The sequence below is a fragment of the Ursus arctos genome, unplaced genomic scaffold, assembly GCF_023065955.2.
Source record: "Ursus arctos isolate Adak ecotype North America unplaced genomic scaffold, UrsArc2.0 scaffold_14, whole genome shotgun sequence".
Classification (NCBI taxonomy): Eukaryota; Metazoa; Chordata; class Mammalia; order Carnivora; family Ursidae; genus Ursus; species Ursus arctos.
In genome coordinates, this window is record NW_026622808.1 from 28314115 (window position 1) to 28339410 (window position 25296).

Below are 25296 nucleotides of genomic sequence, written 5' to 3' on the forward strand. Positions count from 1 at the left end.
CGTTTTGGCTGGGGTCGGAAGACCTCCTGGCCTGCAGGGGGCGCCTGGCGCTGCTGAGCACCCTAGTCCTGGGCCGGGCCGGGGCTGCGCAGTCATGATCACTGCCAAGGCCGCGGCGGACTCCGCTGTCCCCTCGGTGCCCGGTACTGCGGTGGCTACCGGTGTCCCGGAGCGCGAGGAGCCGGCGTGGCCTTGGGTGAGCCCTGGCTCGAGCAGGAACAGGCGCGGGGTGGGCGGTGCAGGCTTGGGGGCGCCGGCTTCATGCCCCAGCCATGCCCCCCACTCCGTAGAAAGATGCCCCGATCCGGGCGCTGGTGCAGCGCATCCACCAGCTGCAAGCTGAGCGCGCGCAGGCCTTCCGCCGGCTGGAGGAGTAAGTGCGGGCACAGGGGTGGGCCGGGGTCGCAGAGTTCAGCCCCCTGCGGGCGCTGGGGATGGGCGTGCTTGGGGGCGGAGCTGGATCGCCTTGCGGCTGAGTTGTCGGAGGTGGGGCGGGATTCGCCAGGGGACCAGATCTTTGCTTTCCCCCTCTGGGACCCGGGGCGCGGCCCCTCTGCCGGATGGGCCACTGCGCGTGGCGTCTCTCCCTTCCCCAAGCGCAGGAGTGGGCCCATCTCCGGTTACCCTGCGGGAGTCAGAGAGCGTCCTCCACACTCTGGGGTCCAGGGACACTTCCTGGGGGCTTTCAGGTGGTCAGTGCAGGTGCAGGGCCTGAGAGCCTGAGGGCGTAGCCTCAGGACCCCCACCTGCCGCAGAGGCCACCTCCAGTACCTGCGAAGCGGCCCGCCCTACGACTTCCCGCGCTACCGGAGCACGGTGCACGAGGTGACCCAGGCCTTCGCCGCCGCCTCGCGGGAGGTGCTGGCGGTGGAGGCCGAGCTGGCCGGGCCCAGAGGGCAGCCGCTGCTCGCGAGCCACGTGCGCAGCCTGCAACAGCTGGAGCAGACGCGCCTGGCCACGGTGAGGCCCCACCCCCAGCCCCTGTCCCCGACCCAGCGCCCGGTGTGTCACGGCCCACTATGCGCCTCATGAGGGAAGGGCCAGAATCCGGCCCCCCAACCCCACCCGCGGCGTCCCAGACCCCACTTCTTCCTTTCCCACCTCAAAACTCCGCTAAGGTTTCACTCGAGATTCTCTGGCCCTGACCCCTCCAGTCCTTCTCCGGGTCATTCCGGTTTTGTTTAGTCCCAGGACACGCCCATTTCATCTCAGCCCCTCCGAAGCCCCGGCGCTCTGCCGGGATGCACAGAGCCTGCCCCCACTCCGCTCCTACCCCTTTGGCTGTTCCCACTGATTCAGGTCTGGTCCTCAGCCCCCTGCAGATTGCAGAGTGTGAATTTGCACGGCACGCCCCCTCTTGAGTAATCCTATATCCCAGCCTGGGTTCTGGGCCTACTCCTCCACCAGGGTTCCAAGGCCCCGCCCACTCTGCCCCTACAGCCAATCCTGGCCAAGACCCAGTATTCCCAGCCCCAGCCCACGTGAAGCCACGCCCACATCACACTCCAAACTGGGATATCCAGGCCTCGCTGCGTTAGGAGACCCCAGTCCCAGTCTAGGTGTTTGGCCTACCTCCACCCTTCCCGTCCTTGAGACCATGAGGCCCTGCCTACTCCACCCGTGTCACCAGTTCCTGGCTGAGCCTTCTCCGTTCTTCCCATACCAGGCCTTCCTGCGGCCACACCCACGTGCCACCACCCCTGTACTCACTCTAGCGCCTGCCCACTCGGTGCTCCCCAGGAGCCCCTATAAACTGAATCCCAGACTCCTCCCGTGCAAAGCACCGCCCCTTGAGACTCCGGTCGTGGCTGCCTTCCTGGGTGCTTCAGTGCCTCCCTGCCGGGTCTGTGTGGGAGGGCGGGGGAGGGCCTCTGCCAGCCATGATATGCTCCCTGTTCCTTGCCCACACCAGGTGGCCCTGCTGCAGCTGATGGGGGCACCGGAGCTGTCTGGGCAGGAGAACGCTCTGGAGATGCACCCGCTGAAGATGAAGTGAGCACTCCCTCCTAGTGGGCTGGCAGTGGTAGAGGCTCGTGCACCTTCAGGCCCCCATGCCTAGCCAGGTGTGCCCCAGGGCTGGCACAGTCGCGCTGGCTGACCCTCTGGACCCGCACACAACCCTTAGGGTATGCACACTGGAGTCCTTACCCAGTGGCTCCCCAACATACAGCACACATTGCCCCCAGTGCACGTGCCCTGCAGTTTCACACCAGACTCGCTGTGCATTTCCGGGACACAGCTGGGCACCTCACACATGCCAGTCCCGCTCACATGGCTGGACTTAGAGCTTGGACGTGGTTGCCCAGGCCCAGCAGACACAGGCCTGCACATTCCTGCCTCCAGCCCCGCTCCAGCACGCATGAGTGCACTCCCACTTGCTGTCCGCTCTAATACAGCACAGCCTTTGGATGGCACCCGCCCCAGATGGCTTTTTCTCTCTGCCCACTCTCACCCACAGGCCACCCCTCCTCCCTGGCATCCCAATGGTCCTCGTGGCCACTGGTGCTGCCTGGAACTTTGGCGGCAGGCGGGAGGGCCGGGGCTTGCCACAGCCCCCTAGGAGCTGCGCAGTGGCGGCTAATTCGCCCCATCTGGGTTTTATTTATAGTTCCCATCCACTGTTGTAGGGTAATTAAAACCATGGAAGCAATCAGCGAGGTTCTTCAGGACCTTAGGTTTGATGCAGAATCTGCCGAGTGATGGTGGCTCCCCAGGGACACGCCGAGGGCTACGGGAAGTGGGGTGAATGGCACCCAGCCCACCCCTGGACCGTCAGCTGGCTGGGGTCCTGCTTCACCAGATTGCTCACCGCCCTTGAGTTTTCTGTGACTCGCACAATAAAGGACCCTTCATTTGCAGCTGCTCCACTGTCTCTGTGTCCTGGGGTGCTGGGAGGGGTGTCCCTGGGGAGGAGGAGGCCCCACAAGGCCAGGAATGACAGGTGCAAGGCCCCGCACCCCTGCTCCCTGACAGTAGAACTGGCATTTGGAATCACACCTTCCAATGAGTTTAAAACCAGGTATTTCACATCCTGGAGAGTCTGAAATTCTGGGATGCAAAGATTCCAATCCCACAGGGTCATTAGGATTCCTCATGCTTCCCCTAAACCCCCCAGTCCCTACCCTGGGCCAATCCAACCCCAAATATCTTCACAGTCAGGGCACCTAAATAGCTTGTTTATTTAAAAAGACTGTTTGCAGGGGTCCTGGATGGGGCAGGGGGAGTAATGACCCCTCTTCACCCCCAGCCCTGGCAGGGGTTCTGGGCAGCCTAGCCAACCCTCACGCACACCCCCACTGGAGTTGCACCCAAGAGTGGCCTCACGTGGAGGCCAAAGATGTTGTTACCCTCAGAATACCCATCCCAGCTCCTGCCGAGGGTGCTTGGGTGCCCTGAGGTGAGGGTACAGAGTTAGCCCCCAGCCTGGGTGCGGCCCCCGGGTCTCCACGCAGCAGGGAGGGTGGCCCCAGTCCCTAGAGCTTATCTGGCAGGACCTGCAGGCAGAGGGGAAGCCAAGCTAAGCAGGGAGCCTGGGAGGGGCCAGTACCACAGAGCAATTGAAGAAGCCCCAGTTCAGGTCCTGTCCCTGCCACTTTCAGCTTGGGGACCTTGGGTAGGGTACTGCCCCTCTCAGGGCCTTGGTTTCCCCATTTGAGAAGTAAGAATATCTGTTTGTCCCCAGGGGTGTCCTGTGGGTAAAGCTCTTGGCACAAGGTGAGCATGCATGCAGTAGGTGCTCATACATGCTAACTGCAGTGAGTATGTTCATTTCTGAGGATTATATTCCACTTCGGACATTTTCGGGGGTCAGATGCTTTTACTAGGCTAAAGGCCATAAATGCTGATCAATAGGAGATGGAGGAAGGGATTCCATCTCAGCAACCCTAAGGCTGAGGGTGGGGGGCCCACGCCTTGTGGCCACCAGGAAGGGCCCTCGTCTCCCTCCCTGCCCACCCACCCAGCCTGGGTGGGCTCCCCTTACCTCTCGTCGTGCCCCGTCTGCCCGAGGGCAGGATCCCCTCGTCCTGTGCTTGGAAGGAAGGAGGCAGTGTCTGCGGCCTGCGGACCTCCCCCCTCCCCAGCCCGATTCCCTCCCTGCCCCCACCACTCCATCCCTCGCCCGCCGGTCTCTCCTTCCTACCTGGTTGCGAGTCTTGTGTGTCTTCTGCATCCAGGCTCGCCACTGGTCGTAGAGGCGGAAGCTCAGGTTCGAGCAGTACGCGTGCTTCTTGAGCCAGCCCAGGAACTGCTTGAGCTCGCGCCGCACCGGCCCCGAGCTCGGCTCGCCGCCCCGCGGCTCGCACGCCCCGCCGCCCGGGCCCGGGCGCTCTGATGGGGGGAGCGGCAGCGTCACGGCGCGCCCGGCAGAGGGCGCGCGAGGGCAGGAGAGGGACGTTCGGCTTCTCGGTGGGACCGTGTTCCCCTTGGGCACCTCCCTCCCGGTGTCTCCGGGATCGGGTCCTCTCCACCGCCCAGCACGGCAGGCCAGCTGAGCCCGGGAGGAGGTGGGAGGCAGGGGAAGAAGGGGGCTCTTCCCCCATGTCTCCTGCAGAACCTGATTCCCGTGGCCTGAGCCAGGTGTGAGGGAAAGGGAGGGCAAGAAGGAGAGGAGCCAGGGCCAGAGGGATGAGACCCAGACACCGAGGAAGGGACAGAGAAAGGGCGAGAGAGAGTCACCAGTGAGAGTGAGAGCTGGAAAGAGAGAGAGAGAGAGAGAGAGAGAGAGAGGCAGAGATGGAAAGATGGAGACAAGGCCAGACAGGGAGATGTGGGGAGGGCCAAAGCGATGGGGGACAGCCAAGGAGATGCAGAGGGACAGAAAAGGGCGAGATCAAGAGAGGGCTGCAGCAGGCAGAGACAGAGACCATGGGTGTATAGGGGCACAGAAACCAAAAAAGGCAAAAATACAGAGAGACACAGGGGAAGAGAATGACAGAGGGATGAAGGGAGACAGAGGAGACCTGGAGGGGGGACAGCGGGGAGGCAGTCCCCAGGACAGGCCTGAGAGCGGGAGCCAGTGGGATGGGGAGTGGGCTGGGAGGACCAGGTGGGAGGCCGGCCTGTCAGTCCAGCTGCCGGCCGCACCGCAGCCAGCCCCTAGCAGGCCGGCAGATAAGGACATCGGCCTCACGTCATAAATAACGCCGGGAACCCGCTGACAGGCCCTGGCACGGCCACGGCCCCCACCGCCCCTGCTGGCCTCCCCCGGCCTCCCCAGCCTCTCCAGCGGACGCAGCCGCCTGCTGGCTCCCGTGCAAGAATCGCAGGTGCTGGGCACGAGCAGGGGCCAAGGCGCAGGCCCCTCCCGGCCCCGCTAGATCCCGCCCACCCCCAGAACCTGGAGGGGCCCAGGATGGGGGCTGGGGAACTGGCTGGAGCCTGACTGTGCCCCTCCCTGACTTTGGGACCCCTCTGGGCCTCAGTTTCCCCATAGTCCCGCAAGCATGGGCCTGGACTTCAGGAAACTGAATTCAGATCCCTGTGTGACCTTGGGGGCTGGCTGAACGTCCTAGGGCTTCAGTGTCCTCACCTGAGAAAAGGGATTTCCTTGGGATGAAATCATGGAGGAGCAAGAGATGGGCACCTTAGTAACTAGTACCGGCAAACACTTAGACAGTGCCCAGCATGAGTGCACTTTCTTGGGTTATGTCATCTAACCCTAACAATAGCTTGAGGTGGGTATGATTATTGTACCCACTTTCCAGATGGAAAAGCTGAGGCCAGACATTTCAATTAACATATTTCATAACATTTCAGAAAGGAGAGAATGGAGGATCATGGGCTTAGAGAAACCTCAGAGAGCAAGGGAAGTCACACCCAGGTTTCCCCCATCCCCATACCTTGACCAGAAGGGCAACGCAACCAAGGCCCATCAGAGGGAGAGTTGGCAGCCGATCAGCCTTAGAAGCAGAGGTCTCAAACTTACTTGCCTTTAGGGGCTGGGGAGGGGGTACAGGTGGGCAAAATGGGCCAGGTGGGGATGGGGCAACTGGAGAGTGAGACCCCTGAATGATGGGGGCTGACGGGAGCTGTGGACACACTGGCTGTGTCCTGTTACATTTTCTTTGCTTAAAGATTCTATTTTTAGGGGCACCTGGGCAGCTCAGTCAGTTAAGAGTCTACCTTCGGGACCTGATCAGGTCATGATCTCAAGGCCCTAGGATTGAGCCCTGCATCAGGCTCCCTGCTCAGGGAGGAGTCTGTTCCTCCCTTTCCCTCTGCGCCCCCCCCACACTCATGCTCTCTCTTGCTTGCTCTCTCTCTCTCAAATAAATAAATAAAATCTTTTTTTTTTTTTAAGTTTCCATTTTTAAATACTCTCCACACCCAACATGGGGCTTGAACTCACAACTCTGAGATCAAGAGTCAAATGTTCTTCCAACTGAGCCAGCCAGGTGCTCCAACATTTTCTAGACAATTAGTTTTTCTAGGAAACCTAGGATATTTGTGTGAAAACTTTCTGTTTTTAAATGTCTGCAAGTAGGTCAGACTGTTTTTTTTTTTTTTCTTCAAATGGCAGGTCAAAGAAAATGGATCCAAGGGCCAGATTTGGCCCCTAAGGGCCACCAATTTGAGACCTCTGCTGTCTTGGAGGAAACAAAGAAACAAAGGCTTTGGCTGCTTTGGGACTGGTCTCCCGACCACCCAGCCCTGCTGGGATGCTCACCACTGCGAGGGGTGGAGGCGGCCGTGGGGTGGCTCCACTCGCTCCAGATCCCTGCTTTCTTGGAGCCATAGATGCCAAAGGGATTGCAACGCACTTGCACGAAATAGACTGTGCCTGGCTTCAGGCCGGCCAGGCGGCACGAGGTCTGGTTGCTGACATCGTCCACCACCTGGTGGCAATGGCAGGGTCAGAGGCCAGAGGCGGGGGCGGGGGCAGGGGAGGCGCAGCGTGGCGTGGGGGGGTGGGGATTGTCAGGCACCTTCCAGTCCACGCTGTCCTCCACTCGGTAGCGGATTTGGTACTTGGCTTGGAAGAGGAAGTCCTTGAGGGCCGGTGGGGAAACCCAGCGCACACTCAGCTGGTCCTCCAGGCCCCCAACTCGGCTCACGTGCACGTCGGGTGGGGGATCGGTGGTCACTGAGAGACGGGGCAGGGCAGGGCTTAATCACTCAGCCGTGCTTGGACCTGACCGGCCCCCATCTGGGTTCAAATCTCAGAGCACATGGCTTGGGTGGCACCTGCCTCGGTTCTGCCCTCTCCCCCCTCCCCCCTTCCAGGCGGGTGGATTACATTAGATAATATTTGGGAAACACTCAGCACCTAGAAGCATTCAATTAATGTTAGCTGTTATCACCATTATTATCTGTGACAGGAGAAACATAATCCCATCTTCAGGGAATTATGGAAAAGCAGACACTGCTTGGCTGATGACATTGTTCTTACTATGCCCAGGAGGCCAGGGGGCCAGCAGGCTGCCAGACCCCTGAGAAGCTCCTCCTGACCCTCCACTGCCCACCTGCACCTCCAGATCCTTCCTACTTTGCAGAGGTTTTCAATAGGACTGCCTTGCTGGAGCAGAGGGAAACTGAGGCTCAGAACCTGCCCGCTGAAGCTTCAGGACTTGAGGAAGCAAAGCAGAAGCAGACTGGGGTGGAGGGCGGCTAGCAGCCTCCTGGGGATCCTTCTGGGAGCCCTGTGGGCAGCACGGAGGTCTGTCCTCTCCCCCTGAGGCCTTTGTAAGGGTCTGAAAGGGTTAAGGCACAGGCCTGCTTGGGGCTGAGAAACACCCTAATTAGATTAGGCCCAATTCTGCTCGCAGATCATCCGTTTCCTGCCTCCCGCCTGCGCACCCCCCCCCCAGCTCCAGGCTGAGGCTTCCTGGGGCGCCTCCCGACCTGGGCGCCCCCTCCAAGCTCCCCCGGGGCCCCCTCCTGCACACCTGGGCTGCCGAGGGGGAGGCAGCCAGGCCAGGTGTTTTCCACAGAGTGGGGGTATCCTGGCTGCTTCAGGGGACTGGGGACCTATGGGTGGATGCCTAGTTCCTCCCAGCCCCAACGAGCAGGGTCCGGGCTGGAGCTGCAGCCGGGAGCTGAGCTAGGAGAGGGGGTTCAGGATCCTTCGTGGGTCTAGTAGCTGGGGTGGGGGGCTCACCCACATCCAGGATGTCCAGCGTGAGCACATCGGAGCGGGCCGAGCCCAGCCGGTTGGTGGCCTCTACCCAGATCTCGTAGGGCGTGAAGAGAGCCAGGTCCTTGGGGATGTGGCAGGAATGCGGCCCTACGGTGTGGTACTCCTCACACGTGTTGTCCTGCCCGTACCACCTGCGGGGCAGGAGGGGGTGTGAGGGCACAGGAAGGTCCCTTCAGGCCCCCCAGACCTCCCCATGGCAGCCCCAGAGTGCAGACAGGACACCCGGCTTGGAGACGGTGGGCTTTGCTGAGGCCCCAGAGCCAGGCTGGAACACGCGTCACCCAAGGCCCACCACCAACCTCAGCTTGTACTTGAGGGAGTAGTTGGTGTGGAGGAAGGTTTCCCCATGGGCCCCCGGCGTCCAGCGGCATGTCAGGTCCTTCATGTTCTTGGACCAGCAACTGATGTTGAAAGGTTTCTCTGGGGGCACTGGGGAAGGGGGTGCAGGGGGCTGAGGGCCTGCACCAGCCCTGGATAGGGGGAGAAGCTGCTAGCCACCAGCCGGGCCCCCACCTTGGAGTGGAAGGAGGGTGAAGAGAGCGGATGTGGGCGGGACAACCTGCCTGGAATCTCTTGGGGATAGGGGCTGGGGGTTCCAGGCTCTCATTTCCACCCCAGAGGTCCCTACCTCTCAGTCTGTACCAGCACTGTCACTGTTAGTCCTGGGCCAGAGGGCCCGTGACTCATGCCCCTCTCCAGAGTTACCCCTGCTTGTCCTGGGGGCCCACTTACGGCCAACATAGAGGCAGGAGCCGGCCAGGATGCTGCCGTCGCGAGCGTGGCACACAAGGTTGTCGCCAGACTGCTGCCTGGATCCGTTGAGGTTGGCCAGGGCGAGGGCCAGGGTGGAGGCGTTGAGCACCCGGGAGAGCTCGGGGGCTAGGCGGCGCCCGTTCAGGGTCCAGTAGAGGCCCTCGGCTGTGGCCCCTGGCGGGTCCCCGTGCACTGAGCACGTGGCCTGCAGGGAGGAGCCGATGAGGAGCGTGGGGTCCTGGGGGCTGATGACAGCTGTGTCTGGGGTCAGAGAGGAGGGCCTGTCAGGCCTGAGATGAGTCGCCCTGAGCCCCCCCCCCAACCATGATAGGACCTCCAGGACTCGTGGCAGACCCGCGAAGGAGCTGTTTACTATGGTCTCCCTCCCATTTTACAGAGAAGGAGACTGAGGTTCAATTAGACCAAGTGACCAACCCAAGGTGGGTAGCAAAACCAAGATTCAGCCCCAGGACTGTGTGATTCCACAACTGAGGTCCTTCCAAGACGCTTCCTCACGGACCTCCTCAAGGCTCTGGGAGTGGACACAAAACGCAGGCCTAAATGCCCACTCAGTCCTGACGACTATTACATTCTGCCTTTTAAAAAAAAAAATGCATTTTATTTTTGGCATTTAGAAATAAGAGACTGGTACCCCTAGAGCGTCACACATAGTGTGTCTTTGGGGGGAAAGACGCTTCTAAAAAGGGGTTCCCTGACTCTTACTAGAATCCTGCTTATTTTATGGATGAAAAAACCGAGGCTCTGTGAGATCATCTCTTGCCCAAAGTCACTGAATGAAGACAGGGCACACAATTTAAACCCCGATTTGTTGGTCTCCAGAGTTCTGCTCTGCGCTATTGCTGGAACTGAAGGAGGCTGGGGCAAACTCTAGGACCCCAACCCCCATCCAAAGGGACTTGGCATCATTGTTCTTTCCTTCAACTCGTTTTTCCTAATCTGCAAAATGGGAACAAGAAAGCTCATGATCCCTAGGGCCATTGTGAAGATTAGATGGAAAGTGACTTTCTAAACAGGATTGTGTGTGAACTGGGTGCTGGCCACGAGGCTCTCAGGGATGCCAAGGGCTTCCCCTTCTGGAGGTTAGAACGTAAGAGAAGTCTGTTTTTATCCAAGGAGAAGTCAAGGTCCAGATAAGGGCGAGGGGTTGCACAGTCCAAGACCCTGATACCCCTCTCTGAGCCTCAGTCTCCCCATCTGGGAAGTGGGAATCATGGTATCAACCACGTTTGAGAGGAGTGAAAATATTGTCTTAAGGACAAACCTGTGAGACTTTTAAGCCACGGTGACCTGGGTTCAAATGCCCCCAGCTCACTGTGGAAGCTTGGCCCAATCATTTTATTTCTTTGAGCCTCTGGGAAGGGGTCTCCCCCTCCACCAAGAACAGTTTTGAGGACTCATTCACTCATTTGTTCATTCATTCATTCATGCATGCACGCATGGAGCACCTACAGTTTGCCAGGAGCTGAGGGCACAATGGTGACCAAGCTAATAAAAATTCCTGCCCTCGTGGGCCTTGAATCCAAGGGAGCAACAGGAGAAAGAACAAATAAATATCTAAGAATAAATAAGGGAGAAAGTGAAGCACATGTTAGTGGTGGCAGCTCGGTGGCCCAGGAAGCCTATCTGGGGAGGCATTTGAGCTGAGACCTGAATAAAGTGAAAGACGTCACCATGAGAATATCTAGTAAAGAGTGACCAGGCAGTGGGAGCAGCAAGTGCAAAGGTCCTGGGGCAGGAGTGGTGGGGAATGAGGTCTGGGAGGTCAGCAGTACCAGATCTACAGGGAGGGGTTATTCCAGGGATCTGCACAGGGGAGGATTTACATTTTAAAAGGATCCCCAGGCAGCTGTAAAAAGGGACTGGGGAGGGGGGTAGGGGGCAGCAGGGGACAGGGGGGTAGCCCAGCTTCTCTGTGATGGCAGCCAAGGACAGGGTGATCCCGGCCCCTTCGGAAGCACTCTGAATGCCAGCAACTGCCCTGTGCTGGCCCTCACTGCCCCAGATGGGCGAGGTGGGGTGGACGCGGTTCTCCCGGCCGGCCCTGACAATTTTCCGGGGCAAACTTGGCTTGAAGGCCATTTCTTGCTGGAGCCTGGGATCACAGTTGCGTTTGGGGCTTGGCCCAGGGCTCGCCGGAGGTCTCAGCGTCCGTGCGAAGGAGCCGGCTGAGCGGGCCAGAGCCGAGGAGGCGGGGGCGGCCGGGGGCGGGGGCCAGGGGGCCGCCCCGGAGGTCCCAGGCAGCCAGCCGCCCGCTAATTCGGAATTCCTTCGGCATGAACTCGGGCGTGCCAGCGTCTCTGCCCCGGCCCACCCACCGCTTCCTGCCTGGGCCCCCCCAGCAGGGTGGGAGGCACAGCCGGGCCTGCCTGGACCCCAGGCCCACTCTCAACCCTTTGGGGGTAGGTCACGCCCCTCCAACCCCCCACCCACCAGCATGGTCTAGCCAGGAAGGGGCTCTCTGGGGGGTCTTGGCTGGGGGGCACTGCCCCTCTGCCACACCCGCCGGGCCTGGGCTGGCGTGGACTGCCTGCCAGCAGCTGCAGCTGCCCTCTTGGGGCTGGGCGGGGGACAGGGCGAGAGGGCAAGGCCAGGCGGGCCTGGACAGGCCAGCCACCCCCCCCACGTTCCACCAGAAAAGGTCAGAGGAAGGACTTCTGGGACGTCGGTGCCAGTCCCAGTTGGAACACCTGAGCAACGGGCTTCCCCTCTCCTGTTCTCAGTTTCCTCCTCCATAAAGTCGGAGGCAAATAAGTTCTACCTGTTGGGGAGATTGATGAGATGTGATCACGATGTCCAGAGAACCCAGCACATTGCAGCACCTAGGAACTATTAAGATCACAGCCCCTCCCAGCTCTGGGGTCCCAGCTGACTCCCAGCTCCCTTCAGGCCTCCCCAAACAATGGGCCAAGGCGCCCGGGACCGGGATGCACGCATTGCAAGCCAGGCGAAGCAGCTGGGAACAGCCCACTAAGGTTGCAGGGGCCCTTGCCTGGTTTGGGGGGACCTCCTAGAAGGCTCCCCAAAGCAGATCCCTGAGCTCAGCTTTTGGACAGCCACCCGCCACCCCCTTGCTCCCTGCCTCCTTGCCTTTCACACAGAGCTGGGGCCTTTAAAAGTTTTTTCCTTCTCCCTTCCCAATCTGGAGCCATTGCCGTTATTAAAAAGGAACACCATGTGTTTTAAAAGGGAAAAGTGTGAGATTCTCTGCAAGCAAGGCAGGAGGGTGGCCTCCATCCCGGGGTCCCGACAGGGGTCCCCATCTCCCGTCCCACTGGTACCTGCAGACACTTTACGACCCACCCGCCTGCTGGTCAGGTGCTAAGACACACCGTAAGTAGAAACATATTGCTGAGGTGTGAGAATCTTTTATTTAATTTCTTCCCCCTTAAAGGAAAAAACACACGCACAACAATCCCCCCCCAACCACCACCACCTTTGCCTGCTGTTCTATGAGCTGGGAAACAAAGCCGGCCACTAAGAGTAGCCTTTACGGGTGCTGCTCACTGCCTAGCAGAGCTGCCAGGGGCCCCACGAGGGCCTGGGGCAGCCCCTCACCTGCCCAGGCACCTTGGGCACGCTGGGCTTTCGGCAAGTGCCCCCAGGGGGTGCCTGGACCCTGTCCTTTCTGGAGACGCACCACAGGAAGCTTGTAACAGCTCTGTGCAGTTTGGGATGGCCTGGGGAGCACTATGTGCTGTCCCGAAAGGACCGGAGCGCCCGGATGGGGTGCGTGGAGTTCTTGTGAACGGTTAGGGCAGGCTGTGCCTGCGTGTATACCCCTGTGTTGCCTCCCCCCGCGGAATGTATGTGACCACGAATGTGTGTGTGTCAGGCATGGAATGTGTGTGTGCGCGCCCCGATGGTGTGCGAATGTGCATCTGGGATGCAGTGTGCGCTCATCTGAGGGCGAGGGTGACGGGCCACAAGCCAGTGTGTCTTTGTGTGTCTCTGGGTGTGTCCCAGAGAGGGTCTGGATGTAGAGACGGTGTCCTGGAGGGGGTGTGCTTCGGGTGGGGGTACAGAGAATGCAGCAACCCAGAAGCTCCTGACAGGGCAGGGGTCTCGGCCTGCGGGGCTGTGAGTTCCCCCTGCCCCCCCCCTCCCCACCAAGGCTGGGCCCGCGGTGCCCGGACTCTCTGGCTCCTGCTCCCTCTCACTCTCACCCACTCTCTCACAAAGATTTCTCTCGCTGGAGGCTCTCAGCCACCCGCAGCCTGGCCAGGAATGGTTCCGGGCCCGCCGGTGGCAGGGACTCCGCGGACCCCCGCGCGCGGGGTCCCGCCAGGGGAGGGCGGCGGCGCCGGCCCGCGGAGAGGCGCGTCCCCGGGGACCCCGGGCCGCGCGCCAGGCGGCCAGAGCGGCCCCCCTCCCGCCGCCCCGCCTTCCTCGCGGGGCTCATCCCTCCACTGGGGGGGGGGGCCGCCCAGGGCCAGCACCCAACGCGCCTACCGCGTGCGCCCCTGCCCGGGAGTGGTGCCCCTCGGCCTCTAGGTCTCCGAGTCCGCGGGCACTGTTGCGTGCACCCGCCGCGTCCCGGAGTTCAGAGAGTCCCAGGCCGCGGCCCCCCCCCGCCGACCCCCCGGGTCAGGGCCGGGTATCCCCGGCCCGGCGGCCCAGGTAAGAAGGCCTAGGGCGCGGAAGCCGGACCCTCGGGCCGGGGGACTGCGGCGCCGTGCGCCCCGCAGGTGAGGGCGCCCCGAGGGCCGCGCCGGGGGCTCCTTCCTTTGTTCCCGGGCCGTCCAGGTGGCGCCCGCGCCCCCTCCCCCCGCAGCTGCCCCCGGGGCGCACGCTCTCGGCCCAGGCGGGAAGAAGGGAACAGGACGCCGGGTACTCACGGGCTCCTGATCCGGCTCTCGGCGCCCCGAGGACGCAGAGTAGCAGTAAGGGCAGCAGCGGCGGCGGCCGCCGCGCGGATTGGGCGGCGGGGCCCGGGCGGCCGGCGGGCATGGGGCCGGCGCTGCCGGGGGCGCGCGGCAGGAGGCGGCGGGCGGCGGCTGCGGCGGCGCTGGGCGCGGGGCTCGAGGCCGGCGCGGGAGGGCGCGGGCAGGGTAGCCCGCACGTCGCTGGGCGCGGGCGCGGAGGCCGGAGCAAGTCTGAGCAGCCGAATTGACAAGGCGCTAATGCGCCGCTGGCCCCGCCCGGCCCCGCCCCCGGCCCGGCCCGGCCCCGGGGGGGCGGCGGGCCCCGCACCGGCCTCCCCGCCGCCCGCCCGCCCGCGGGCACCGCGCGCCCCACCCGTCCGGCCTCCGCCCCGCTGCGCACCGCGTGCGCCCTGTCCCGGGGCCTGGAAGCCCCCACTCAGCCCCTACCAGCCTGAGAACTCTCTTTCCAACCCCGCCAGCTCCAGGCTCCCCACCCCCAGTCTGGGACCTGGCGCCCCCAATCCCGTTTCCATACCCCTGTCCACTTCCCTGCACCCTGCTTTCAGCCCTGTGCCCCTTAAGTGTCTCCTGCGGCCCCCAGCCCTGGCCCGCTCCTCCCCCCATCCTGTCTCGGCCCCCACCCCAGATTTTGGCCCCGCCCCCCCGAGTGGTCCCTGAGCCCCGCCTGCTCCCATTTCCACCCCCCCTCTTCCCCAGGGGCCTGAGAGTCGCAACCCCACCCCCCCCAGCCCCACGCCCTGGACGCGCCGGTCCCACCGCTCTCGGCCCAGCGCCCCCAGCCTCCCATTTCATCCCGCCTCTCCTCGGTCCTCTGCGCGCAGCCTCGGTCCCAGGCTTTGCTGGAGGGAAGACTGAGAAAAGGCTGGAAGGCAACGGAGTCCCGGGCCCTCGCCCTGGCTCAGCTGTCCCCTTCACGCAGGACAGGGCTGAGGTTCCTCGGGAGGCTCCCGGGGACCTTAGGAGGGAGCTCCCGCGTGGACAGACGGGGAGAAATGGGCTCTGGTGGGAGCGGGGACGGGGGTTTGCCCAGTGCCCGCAAGCGGAACGGGAAGGATTCCCAGAAGGAGAGCTGTAAGGAGTCCCCCCCCCCCGACTCGGTGACACCCCTCCCCACGGAAACATCAGTTCAGCGGCCCGCGGGTGGGGTGCGCCACGCAGTGAGTAATCGCTCCGGCGGCCGCCGCCCGCCGACTCCAGGTAACGCCGGCTGCCCGGAGCGACGCATAGTCTGTCTTCCTTTTTCTGCTCCGGGATCCTTCTCCGTGTTATTATTCTTGGCCACTGCTTGGGTTTCGGGACCCCCCCTGGCCCCGGCGCCGGACCCCCCCCCCCCCGCCCCGCTCAGCACCCGGTTCGGCGCCCAAGCTAGAAGGGCTCCTGGCCTCCAAGGAGGTTTAGGGGGTGCTTGAGACGAGAGTTCCAGGGACGCCTCCAACCCGGAGGTTCGAGTCTCAGCCCTGCCCCCAGCGGTGTGTCCAGAGAGAGGAAGGGCTCTAACTCCCCCTTACAGGGGGGTTCCCTTAGAGGCCTGGACCCTCTCTCCATATCCCTAACCAGCCAATGGGGTAAAAGTGTGAGGGTGGCTCTGGAGTCCTCAGCTTGTTTGCTCAAGGCTACCCTGCACTCCTGTTACTTGGATCCCCAGCTCAGACCCCAGACTGTCAGAGAAAAGAGGATTGGAGGACAGGATCTTGGAGGCTCTGCACACCCACAGTCTGGATCCTGGATGGGTTTCTGAGGCGGAGAGTAAAGCCCTGGAGTGGTATGCTGCCGCTTACTGATGCAACCAGGCCTCTCGGCCTCAGTTTTCTGCTCTGTACAGTGGGCGGCTCCCAGCCAGCCTAAGGTCTTCTGTGAGAAGATGCAATGCCGCAGAAGGTGCCAGAGTCTAAGCCCTTGGCACAGTACCCGGCGCTGGGGGCATGCTCTTTTGGAGCAGGGGTGGTCCCCAGGTCTCAGTTTGCCACCTCTGAAAAATGGGACTATAGTTCCACCTGCCCGGTGATGGGAGGGTTAAGAGGCGGTGGCAGTTCTTGACTGGAACTGTGTTTTCAGGAGATGCACAGCCCCTCCCCCACAACCTCTGCCCTGCAAAGTTTGACTCCCTCCTGCAGGACTTCAGGCTTCTGGAGAGAAATCTTGATATTTTCCCCCCAATCTCTGCTCCTCCCCCAGTCATCCCTGGGTTTCGGGGAAAAGGCTCCCCCATCCACCCAGGTGCTCAGGCCAGAGACCTGGAGGCGTGCGTGACAACTCTCTCCTTCGCTCATCCCCCATGTCCAATCCATCAGCAAATCCTGTTGGCTCTGATTCCAAAACACATCCCCATTCTGAGATTCTGACCCCTTCTCCCCACCCCGTCCAGGTCCAGGCCCCACCATCTCCCTCTGGGATAGTGCCCGGCCTCCTCCTGGGCATCCCCAGGGACCCTCCTGCCCTTCCTCGTCTGCATGGCAGGCAGAGGGAGCTTTTAAAAGAAGCAAAGCAGGTCTTCTCTGCCCAGCCGCCCTATCCCCCCCCCCCCCGCACCCTTCCTCTCCTCCACTCTCCTTTTCCCTTTCCTCTCCCTCACTTTGCTCCAGTCACTGCAGCCCTGTTTCCCCAAACACACCATGCTTGTTGCTATCACAGGGTCTTTGCAGATTTGCTGTTCCCTCTGCAGGGATGCACTTCTCCCAAATTTCCCCCCACTTAGCACCTTCTCTTCCATCAGGTCATGAGTCAAGTGTCACCTCAGAGGGGCCCCCCACCCTTTCCAGGCACCCTTCATCCCCTTCACCTTTAAAAATTATCTTTCTAACACAGCTTTTTGAACATTGTCTTTCTCTTGAGACTTATTTTCTTTCCACTGTGAGTGCCCTGAGAGCCATTAGGACCTCATGCTGGGCCCAGTGAGGGCCACAGAAGAGCTCAATGAATATTTGCAAAATGGAAGGATGAATTCTCAGTTCTTCCAAGTGGCAAGAAAACTCAGTCCTAGTGAATAATGCTGCCTGGGGTCCCAGTGAATGATGCTGCCTGGGGTCCCAAGTGAGGCCCACGCCCCCTGACTTGCTATGTGACCCAAGCTGGTAGCCATCCCTCTCTGGTCCTTACCCACAGAAGGGTAAGGATCATTTGCCCAGCCCTGCCCTGGAGCAAGCCCTCTCTCCCCCGGGTAACCTTTACATCGTACCTTTGACTTTAAGGAAAGATTTGACCCCCAGGTGCTCGTTTCCCTGCCCGCAGTGCTCCCAGAGGTTTAACCCTTTCCTTCCCAGTCCGACCGCCTTTTGCGCTGGCAGGGAAACCAGCATTGACGCAACTTCTGGCAAATATTGACCCAAGTCCTTGAAGGTGGCTGGGAATGTACTGAGGGGGCAGATGGAGAGAGGGCCCCACCTGGGCCAGGGAAGGGCTCCTTCTTAGTCCGCACACTTTGCATCTAAGGATTAGGTTGGAGGAAACCCTCCAGCCCCAGCTCCCTGTGTAACTGAAGGGCATCGAGGGGACCCTGGGGAGAAGGCAGTAGTAACAGCACCTTCAGTGGTCCCTAGGAACCCAGAGCCAGTGGGAGTGAGTAGAGCACAGCACTGCTTCTCCCATGCTCAGGGTCCCTCAGTACGGGATTAGCACCCGTGTTCCAGGCCTGGGTTCCCAGGAAGCAGGGGACCTGGACATGAGTTGGGACAGCAGAATTTGGGTTCAGGACCTGTGTGCAGGAGAAGATGCAGCTTTATCATTTCTACTCTGGAGCCTGAGCCGGGTACCTGGGATGCCTAGGTTCAAAGCTTTGTGCGCTGAACTTGAGAAATTCAGACCCCATAGGCATTGGAGGTGGGGCCTCAGGAGTGCTGCCTAGGTCTAGGTCAGGGCCTCTGCGCACTGGCCCCGGAGGCCTGGGTTCCCCGCCCCTCGGCACCCTGGAGAACCTCGGCCGTCTGGGTTCTAGGAGGCGCCAGCTGCGGTGTGTGTGTGGGGGGGGCGGACAGCTGTGCCCCTTTCCCCTCCCTCCGCCCCTCCGTCAGCAAGCGCCGGCGCCACCGTGCCGTGCCTCCTCCTCAGCCTGTACCCAGCTTGAGGGTGGGGGTCAGCGGGGTCGTGGTGAGGGCGGCAAGGGACAAAGGGCGCTTGTCCGATGCCCGCCCTGACCTCGGCCGCCGCTTCCCGGACGCCCGGCCAGCCGCTGATTCACGCCCAGGCCGGCCGCAGCGCCCCGCGCCTGCCGCCCCCGGCCGGGCCGCCCCGGGGGGTAGGAAGTGGGGGGGGGGGCGAGGGGCGGCGCCGAGTCAACTTTCCCTCTTAAGCCCCGAAGGAATGTCGGCGGATTTCCTGAAACCCGACCCCGGCCGCCCGCCGGCCCTCCCGCCCCTCACCTGGACCTGCTCCCTCGGGAACGGCAGGAGGGGCGCGGGGGCTCACCTGGGGGGCCAGGGTCAAGTCCTCCTTCCGCTCCAGCCCCCAGCGGCCTAGTGGAGCGGAAAGGGGGGTGGGTGGGCGGCAACCAAGCCCTCTCGCTCTTCTCTGGCAACCTAGGCCAGCGCCCCAGCCTCTCCAGCCTCAGTTTCCCCTTCCGCAAAAGGATGCGGGGAGTCTTTCCCTCCTGTTGCGCTTTAAGTGACGCCTCTTATGTCCGATGCCACAACCTCCTCCCGCCTCTCTTTGCTTCTGTCGCTCGCCCACCCCTTTTCCCACCCTGAGCCTCAGTTTCCTCATCTGTAAATTAGACAACGCTACCGGTACTTCCTTAGAGGTTGTTGCAAGAAAATTCCTGGGAAGGGCTTTGTTTGGGATGAATGAAGCACAGTAATTGTAGAAGAAGCGCGCAGGGCTCCGAGTTGACAAGTGTGGGCTTGAATCCTAGCTCTGCTGAGGGGTCCTGGAGCCTACGTTTCCCACCGTGAAATGGGAGACAGCATTGGTCTTAACTAATGGCTATTTCCCAAGGCACAGGCTCTGACTCCGGCGGGTTAGACCCGGGGTTCACTAGCTTTCGCGAAAACCGCGGGCTGGAGGCCCTTGCCGCAGGGTCGCAGCGGAGTAGCCCAGGAGGGGCGGGGCGGGGGAGGGGCCGCGCCGGGATCCAGATGTTCAGGGTCCGCCAGGCACAGCCGCGCCTGATTAAGCCACGTGGGGGCCGGCCGAGGCTGCGGAGATGAAAGCGCCGCGGCCGGCCGGGGAGGGGGTGCACCAGGCCCCCCCCGGGGTCCCTTCCTCCTCTGCCGGAACCTGCGGCGCCCTCTCACCCGCCGACCCCAAGTGGCTGCCGCCCCGTCTGTGGGGGCGGAGCGTAGACGGAAGCCACGCGGGCGGCAGCGCGACCTCGGCAGGCACCTGCACGGGGCATGCCAGCGGGCGGGGGGGGGGTCGTCTTTGCGGGGGACCTAGGCTTAGGGAGGCGCCTCCACTATCATGCCCGACAGAGAGGAAGCTAGGGAGACCTCTTAAACCGAGATCCATGGGGCTCCAATCTGTCACCTTGGAGTGTGGCAGTTATGGAAGCCAGAAGTGTCCTGTCTGTCCCAAGTTTTCCCACAAGAATTAGGAATTTTAGCAGCACTCCCACCCGCGCCTACTTGCACCTCTGTGCCCCCTCTCACTCAGCCCCGGGCCGAGAGGCCCCCAGTTGGGGTAGAGAGCGCTAGATCCCCCAGGCCTGTGGGTCACCGCTGGGCCAGAAGTGGGCGAGGCTGGGGGGACCTTGAAGGGCCTGGGAGGGCTTCCTACAAGAGGCAAACCAATTACAAAGTTGCCATCTCTCTCACTTGGGTGGCAAAGGACATGATGCCACGGACCTTCCGGACACCTTCGCTGACACAGCGCTGTGACCCTCGCTCATGTCCCTCATCTCCAGTCTCTGGTTCCAGCAGCACCGCCCTCCTACCTTCTCTTCCAACACTCTCTTTCCCGCCTCAGGGCACTCGGTGTTCCCTGTGCCTGGATTGCCCTCCCCGCGTGGCCAGCTCAAATTTTGCCTTCTCGGGGAGGCCATCCCTGAATCCCCTGGCCAAGAGACACCCCATTCAATCACCCTATTTGCTTCCTTTTGGCCCCATAGCGCTGGCTGAGATCCTCTAGCCCGTGGATACGAGGGCGGTGCCATAGCACCCCCGGGATGGGACAGACGGCAGGGGATCACGGTCCACCTGCCCCGCCCCGCCCGCACCCCGACGGTGCCGCAGCGCGGCTACCCCGCCCGTTCTCCGCATCCCCCGCCCCCCCTTCCCAGGCTGCCTCGCTCGGGTGACGTCAGCGACCCGGTCCCCGCCGCCGCCGCTGCATCCTCGGTGCCTGCCAGGAGCCGGCGTCCCCCCGAGCCCCTCGCTCCCGGCACGGCCATGGCTTCGGTCGCGCTGATGCCGCCGCTGCTGCTGCTGCTGCTGCAGCCTCCACCTGCCACCCCTGCGCCGCCCGCCCGCGACCCCTTCGCCCCGCAACTCGGGGATACGCAGAGCTGCCAGCTGCGGTGCCGCGACCGCTATCCTGGTCCGCAGCTCTCGCAGGTGAAGCGCATGCGGCGCCAGCCGGAGGACCCGAGATCTCTCCGGTGGGGGAGGGGCGGGGGATGCGGTTCCCTCCGTTGGGAGCGCGAGATAGGGGTTCTTCTGAGCGGGAAGGAGTCGGAAATGGGGATTCAACAATGGAGGTGGGTCCCTCTGGTGAGGGAAGGACTGGGGTCCCTTCTGTCGAGGCGAGCGCTGGGGTCGGGGATCCCTTGGATGGAGATGGGGGTTGTTCCTCCCGCGGGGAAGGGACTGGGGGGGGGGTCCCTCGGATTGGGAGAGGGTTTGGAGATGCGAGTCCCTCCGATGAATGCGGAGTTGGGGGGTCCTTCCAAGGGAGGGGCGGGGAGGGGATTGAGGTTTCTTAGGCCCCCTCGCTGGCTCTGGCCGCACTTTGCTGCGCAAAGACCCTTGGGGCGCCCATCCCCCACCTCCCTCAGGTCTGACGGTCCTCTCCTCCTCCTCTTCCTCTTCCTCCTCCTTCCACATCCTCCTCCCTACCTCTCCAAGGGCTACCAGCCCCCATTCACATCCTCACCCACCCCCCACCAGCTGGATCTCCATTTTCCCAGGCCAGAAGAGATGACAAAACCTCCTCCTCTTAGCCTCCTCCCTCCTTCCTCAGGCCTGAGAATCCCCCTCAATCTCTGCCCTCCTGCCTGGACCCTTGGGGGGGGGGGTCATTTCTCTTCAACTTATCCATTTTACAACCACTGCCCAAACCCAGTGTCCTCCATGGTCCACCCCCCTCTCCCTTCCTCAGAGCTAAGAACCCCCACTAATATTCTTAGCCTTCCCCTCCCCACCTCAGTCTCTCTGGGTTTGGGGGGAGAGGGAGGGGACAACAAATCTCCTACCTCCTGCTCTGACTGTGTGCAGTGCAGCCCTCCTCCACCCCAACCCCCGCCTGAAACCCATGTCCCCTTTCCCAGGCAGAGCTTGAGGAGGAGGACCCTTCTGAGTCCCCCTATGAGTATGACAGGGCTGTCCTGATCAGTGCTTGTGAGCGCGGCTGCCGCCTCTTCTCCATCTGCCGATTTGTGGCAAGGAGCTCCAAGCCTAACGCCACCCAGACTGAGTGTGAAGCAGGTGAGGGCTGGCCGGGTGGGCCAGGGTGGGGAGAGGTGGCCTGGGAAGGGTCCCCCTCTAGTCACCCCTCCTGCCCCCTCCCCACCTTACCCCACCCCCAGCCTGTGTGGAGGCCTACGTGAAGGAGACGGAGCAGCAGGCCTGCAGCGAGGGCTGCTGGAGCCAGAACCCGGAGCCGGAGCCTGAACCCGAGCCAGAGCCAGAGCAGAAGGTGGGCACCCTCCCACCTGTGGCCCTGGGACCATCCCCTCCCCCTTCTCTCTACCCCGCCCCCCCAATCTACACTCACGTCTGGAGTCTCCCAGGCTCTGTAGTCCATTCTGGGCTCACTGGGGATCCTCACTGGGGATCCTCGATGGAGTCATATCTTGCCTCAAGCCTTAATTATCATCTCTGTGATATGGGAAGCGCCTCCCCTCCCACCACCGTACAGGGAGTAAATGGCAGAAAACAGCCAGTGGATATCAATCATTTGTCCTGGTCTGGGCCTGACCACAGCCCGTCCCAAATTCCTCATGCCACCTAGAGGCACCTGGGACAGTGTCACTCCCATTTCATGCCCACGAAGCTACTGCCCAAGGTCACACAGTTAGGGCTGGGCAAGAGATGGGATTTAAAGCTGGTGCCACCCAGGCTTGTGACCACCCCTCACCTCACTCATCCTCAGTGCTATCAGAGCTGACTTTATTGAGCTCCTACTGCATGCCAGGTGCTGGTCTAAGCACTTTCCTTTTGGTGAACAGGTGGCCACTGTCATGGGTGGGGCTCCGAACTGAGTTTCAGGGAGGAGCAACCCCCCCACCCCAGGGAGAGAGAATAACTGCTCACCCATCATGTCCGTGAGTGAGTCTAGGAAACACTGTATCAGGGGAAACTAAGGCATAGGAAATCATTTATCACAGCCAGAGACCCCTGGATTAAGGTTCCCCAGAAAGTCCCTCCCCTTCACCCGTTTTCCTCCACCCCCTCCAGGACTTCATTGTTCATAAAAGCACGCTGCGCTATCATTCCTTCCTGTTCTGAATTCTCTCCTGATGCTGTCAAAATAAGAATGATGATGGGAATTTTTAATAATAGCAGCTACTACATATTATGCATTGGTGCTGTGCCATCGTCTAGTTAAAGTCTTGTAACAACCCCAGGACGGAAGAGAATCATCCCCATTTCAGGGCTCAGAAAGGGCAATCCCCTTCTCCAAGGGCAGCAGCGAGCCAAATGCAGCATTCACGGCATGATGCCCTGTCGCCCCAAACCACTTAGCAAATTCCGGTCACGGTGAACTCTCCCAGCTCACCTCCCTACCTTGGTGACATGTCTGTGCCTTGGGCCTTCCCTTGGCAGAGAAAGGTCCTGGAAGCTCCAAGTGGGGCCCTTTCGCTCCTGGACTTGTTTTCCACCCTCTGCAATGACCTTGTCAACTCGGCCCAGGGCTTTGTCTCCTCCACCTGGACGTACTACCTGCAGACTGACAACGGGAAGGTTGTGGTGTTCCAGGTGAGCGCTCTGGTGGGGGCTGTGCCAGTGTGGTAAGTGGGTGATCAGGGTAAGACGGCGGGATGCACTGGCTGTTGGCTCACGGGATGCCAAGTCCTCGGGGGATCAGTGTTCAGACCCAGCTAGGTTCAGGGCTTCATGGTCTCACTCCCCTCCTTGACTCTGCTGCCCTTGGCGGAAGCTGCATTCCCAGGCAAGCTCTTCCCACCTGATAGCTGGGTAGATGCCTAAGGCTCTAGAGTATAACCTCTCCGAAGGTTTTGCTCAGTTGAGACTTACTTTGATTGGCCCTGGCTGGGTCATGTAACCATCTCTCAGCCAATCCCTGTGATCCTATGGGCTTGGCCTAAATAATGTTCCTACTTCAGGAGTTAAAGGATCGGGTCAAGAAGAATTGAGAGGCCCGCAGGAGCAGGGAACCATATCCCAGATGTCACAGGACACAGCCCCACTGAAGGGTGTCCTCTCTGCACCCAGCGGAACTATGTGCCGGCTGGGCATGGGACAATGTAGCCTACATGGGACACACATCAGGGCCAAGGTGGTGCGTTTCTAAATGGCTCTTCTGTGCTGTCTTGTTCCTGACCCAGACCCAGCCTGTGGTAGAGAGCCTGGGGCATGAGGGGGCCCGTCTGCAGCGAGTAGAGGTGACCTGGCGGGGATCCCACCCTGAGGCCTTGGAGGTGCATGTGGGTAAGGTCCAAGGCTAGACCAATGTTCCTTCTACAGGTGGCTCCGGTGCCAGAAGGAATCCTCCTGGCAAATGAACCCTCTAGGAATGGGATTTCTCTTTCTCAACTTTTAGGGTTCCTTGGTCCATCTTCCAGGGTTCCATGATCCATCTCTCATGGTTCTGTGGTCTGTTTCCCAGGATTCCGCAGTCCATCTCCAGGGGTCTGCTATTCTTCTCCTGGAGATTCATGATCCTCCCAGGCTTCCCTGGTCCACCTCCCAGGGTTCCGTGGTCTGTCTTCCAGGGTTTTGTGATTCATCTTCCTAGGTTCCGTGGTCCATCTCCTAGCGCTCCCAGGTTCCATGGTCTATTTCCCAGGATTCCATGGTCCATTTCCCAGGGTTCTGATCCATTCCAGGACTCCATGCCCCATTGCCCCAGGGCCTGGTCTCCTTTGTCCTCTCCATGGCTGCCATGGCCTCTTGGGGGAGGCCTGGGGGCTGCTAAGAGATGACCTGTCTCTCAGACCCTGTAGGCCCCTTGGACAAGGTAAGGAAGGCCAAGATCCGAGTCAAGACCAGCAGTAAGGCCAAGGTGGAATCCGATGAGCTGCAGGACAACGACTTCCTCAGTTGCATGTCCCGGTGGGTGGCAGGACCCTGGGGGTGGGATGGGAGTGTAGCTGGAGGGAAGGGTCTCCCAAACCCCACTAGGACCGCTGAGCGTGCCTTCTGGACGGGTCAGGCGCTCGGGGCTCCCTCGCTGGATCCTGGCCTGCTGCCTCTTCCTTTCTGTGCTGGTGATGCTGTGGCTGAGCTGCTCCACCCTGGTGACCGCACCTGGCCAGCACCTCAAGTTCCAGGTGGGTGGGGCCGGGCGGAGGGGTGGGAGAAGGGCTGCTCCTTGGTTCTGAATTGGGCCACCCGCTCTCCGCTGAAGACAAGGTCCCCTGACTTGCTGTGGGACACTGGGCAAGTTTCTTCGCTTCCTTATGGAGTGTGTGGGGGGAAACAATGCCAACCCTTAGATGGGGTGACCTGAGATCAGGGGTGGGAAGGAGCCCTGGCTTGGTGGGGGCTCAGTAGCCCTCCCTCCCTCCCTCTTCCTCCCCCTGCAGCCCCTGACCCTGGAGCAGCACAAGGGCTTCATGGTAGAGCCAGACTGGCCCCTGTATCCTCCCCCGTCGCATGCTTTTGGGGACAGCCCCCCACCCTACAAGCTGAAGTTGGACCTGACCAAGCTGTAGGTCTCGATCGGCCCATGCATCACCCAGTGCAGGGGCTCCTCGGGCCTCCCTTGCCCTGTGCCCAGGAGTCCATGTCAGGGTGGGACCATCCTTGGGCTCCTCCATCCTTGATCCTCCTTCTTTCCCCAGTCCCGCCTCTTGCCCCTCTGGGTCCTGGGATTGCCATGCCCCTACTGGGGGGGGGGGGGGGACGAGAGATCTGGCCTTGGTTCCTCCCTGCTTCCCCCTTTCCCAGAGTGTGCTACTTTTGTCTTCTATCTTGTAGCTTCTTGAGTATTCAAACCCCAGTTCTGTGCTGTCTCCCTCCTTCCTCCCTTCTCCTTTGGAGGATGGGGGCTGAGGACACAGGGGAACCACCCTGTGCTAGGGCTCCCTCCTTCCCCCCCCCCTCCAGAGATCCAGTCCCGAGAGAGGAGGCCCCTGAGAGAGTTGGTGGTGGGCAGCTCCACGCTGGGAGGGCGGCTGAGGCTGGGGCTGCAGTGTGGGGGTCGGGAGGAATAAACCGTGTATATAAAAGA

The 25296-nt window shown here is 61.5% G+C and overlaps 3 protein-coding genes across 8 annotated transcripts; 2 read left to right on the forward strand and 1 right to left on the reverse strand.

Annotated features, from left to right (window-relative positions):
- The first annotated feature begins 60 nt into the window (after positions 1 to 60).
- Positions 61 to 2858, forward strand: REX1BD (required for excision 1-B domain containing). 2 transcript variants are annotated; one of them, XM_026500554.4, is made up of 5 exons: positions 61 to 196; positions 291 to 373; positions 756 to 960; positions 1913 to 1992; positions 2609 to 2858. In XM_026500554.4, exons 1-5 carry the CDS (start codon positions 95 to 97, stop codon positions 2625 to 2627), a joined length of 489 nt encoding a protein of 162 aa, XP_026356339.1. In that variant the 5' UTR covers positions 61 to 94; the 3' UTR covers positions 2628 to 2858. The 2 variants fall into 2 exon arrangements, with proteins under 2 accessions (XP_026356339.1, XP_026356338.1); XM_026500553.4 differs by having other exon boundaries at positions 2628 to 2858.
- On the reverse strand, positions 582 to 13890 carry CRLF1 (cytokine receptor like factor 1). Of its 5 annotated transcripts, none has more exons than XM_048227193.2 (9): positions 13747 to 13889; positions 8870 to 9151; positions 8437 to 8566; positions 8099 to 8268; positions 6927 to 7084; positions 6668 to 6836; positions 4142 to 4329; positions 3983 to 4025; positions 582 to 625 (listed from the first exon to the last, which is right to left on the reverse strand). In XM_048227193.2, exons 1-9 carry the CDS (start codon positions 13856 to 13858, stop codon positions 621 to 623), a joined length of 1257 nt encoding a protein of 418 aa, XP_048083150.1. In that variant the 5' UTR covers positions 13859 to 13889; the 3' UTR covers positions 582 to 620. The 5 variants fall into 5 exon arrangements, with proteins under 5 accessions (XP_048083150.1, XP_057167628.1, XP_057167629.1 ...); XM_057311645.1 differs by lacking the exon at positions 582 to 625 and adding an exon at positions 2806 to 2903 and having other exon boundaries at positions 13747 to 13890; XM_057311646.1 differs by lacking the exon at positions 582 to 625 and adding an exon at positions 2814 to 2903 and having other exon boundaries at positions 3983 to 4030; positions 13747 to 13890.
- A 6136-nt stretch (positions 13891 to 20026) lies between these two features.
- On the forward strand, positions 20027 to 25296 carry TMEM59L (transmembrane protein 59 like). Its single transcript, XM_026500555.4, has 8 exons — positions 20027 to 20276; positions 21209 to 21365; positions 21467 to 21576; positions 22707 to 22859; positions 23450 to 23552; positions 24059 to 24176; positions 24277 to 24394; positions 24650 to 25296. Exons 1-8 carry the CDS (start codon positions 20112 to 20114, stop codon positions 24776 to 24778), a joined length of 1053 nt encoding a protein of 350 aa, XP_026356340.1. The 5' UTR covers positions 20027 to 20111; the 3' UTR covers positions 24779 to 25296.

What these genes read in the sequence shown, in the direction of transcription:
- REX1BD (XM_026500553.4), top strand. Translation starts at nt 95, where the DNA reads ATGATCACTGCCAAGGCCGCGGCGGACTCCGCTGTCCCCTCGGTGCCC. An exon ending in GCCTTCCGCCGGCTGGAGGA is followed by an intron (nt 374 to 755) that starts GTAAGTGCGGGC and finishes CACCTGCCGCAG; the next exon opens with AGGCCACCTCCAGTACCTGC. An exon ending in AGCAGACGCGCCTGGCCACG is followed by an intron (nt 961 to 1,912) that starts GTGAGGCCCCAC and finishes TGCCCACACCAG; the next exon opens with GTGGCCCTGCTGCAGCTGAT.
- CRLF1 (XM_057311645.1), bottom strand. Translation starts at nt 13,858, where the DNA reads ATGCCCGCCGGCCGCCCGGGCCCCGCCGCCCAATCCGCGCGGCGGCCG. An exon ending in GAGAGCCGGATCAGGAGCCC is followed by an intron (nt 9,152 to 13,746) that starts GTGAGTACCCGG and finishes CTCTGACCCCAG; the next exon opens with ACACAGCTGTCATCAGCCCC. An exon ending in GCTGGACATCCTGGATGTGG is followed by an intron (nt 7,085 to 8,098) that starts GTGAGCCCCCCA and finishes CCCGTCTCTCAG; the next exon opens with TGACCACCGATCCCCCACCC.
- TMEM59L (XM_026500555.4), top strand. Translation starts at nt 20,112, where the DNA reads ATGGCTTCGGTCGCGCTGATGCCGCCGCTGCTGCTGCTGCTGCTGCAG. An exon ending in CTGGTCCGCAGCTCTCGCAG is followed by an intron (nt 20,277 to 21,208) that starts GTGAAGCGCATG and finishes CCCCTTTCCCAG; the next exon opens with GCAGAGCTTGAGGAGGAGGA. An exon ending in CCAGACTGAGTGTGAAGCAG is followed by an intron (nt 21,366 to 21,466) that starts GTGAGGGCTGGC and finishes CCCCACCCCCAG; the next exon opens with CCTGTGTGGAGGCCTACGTG.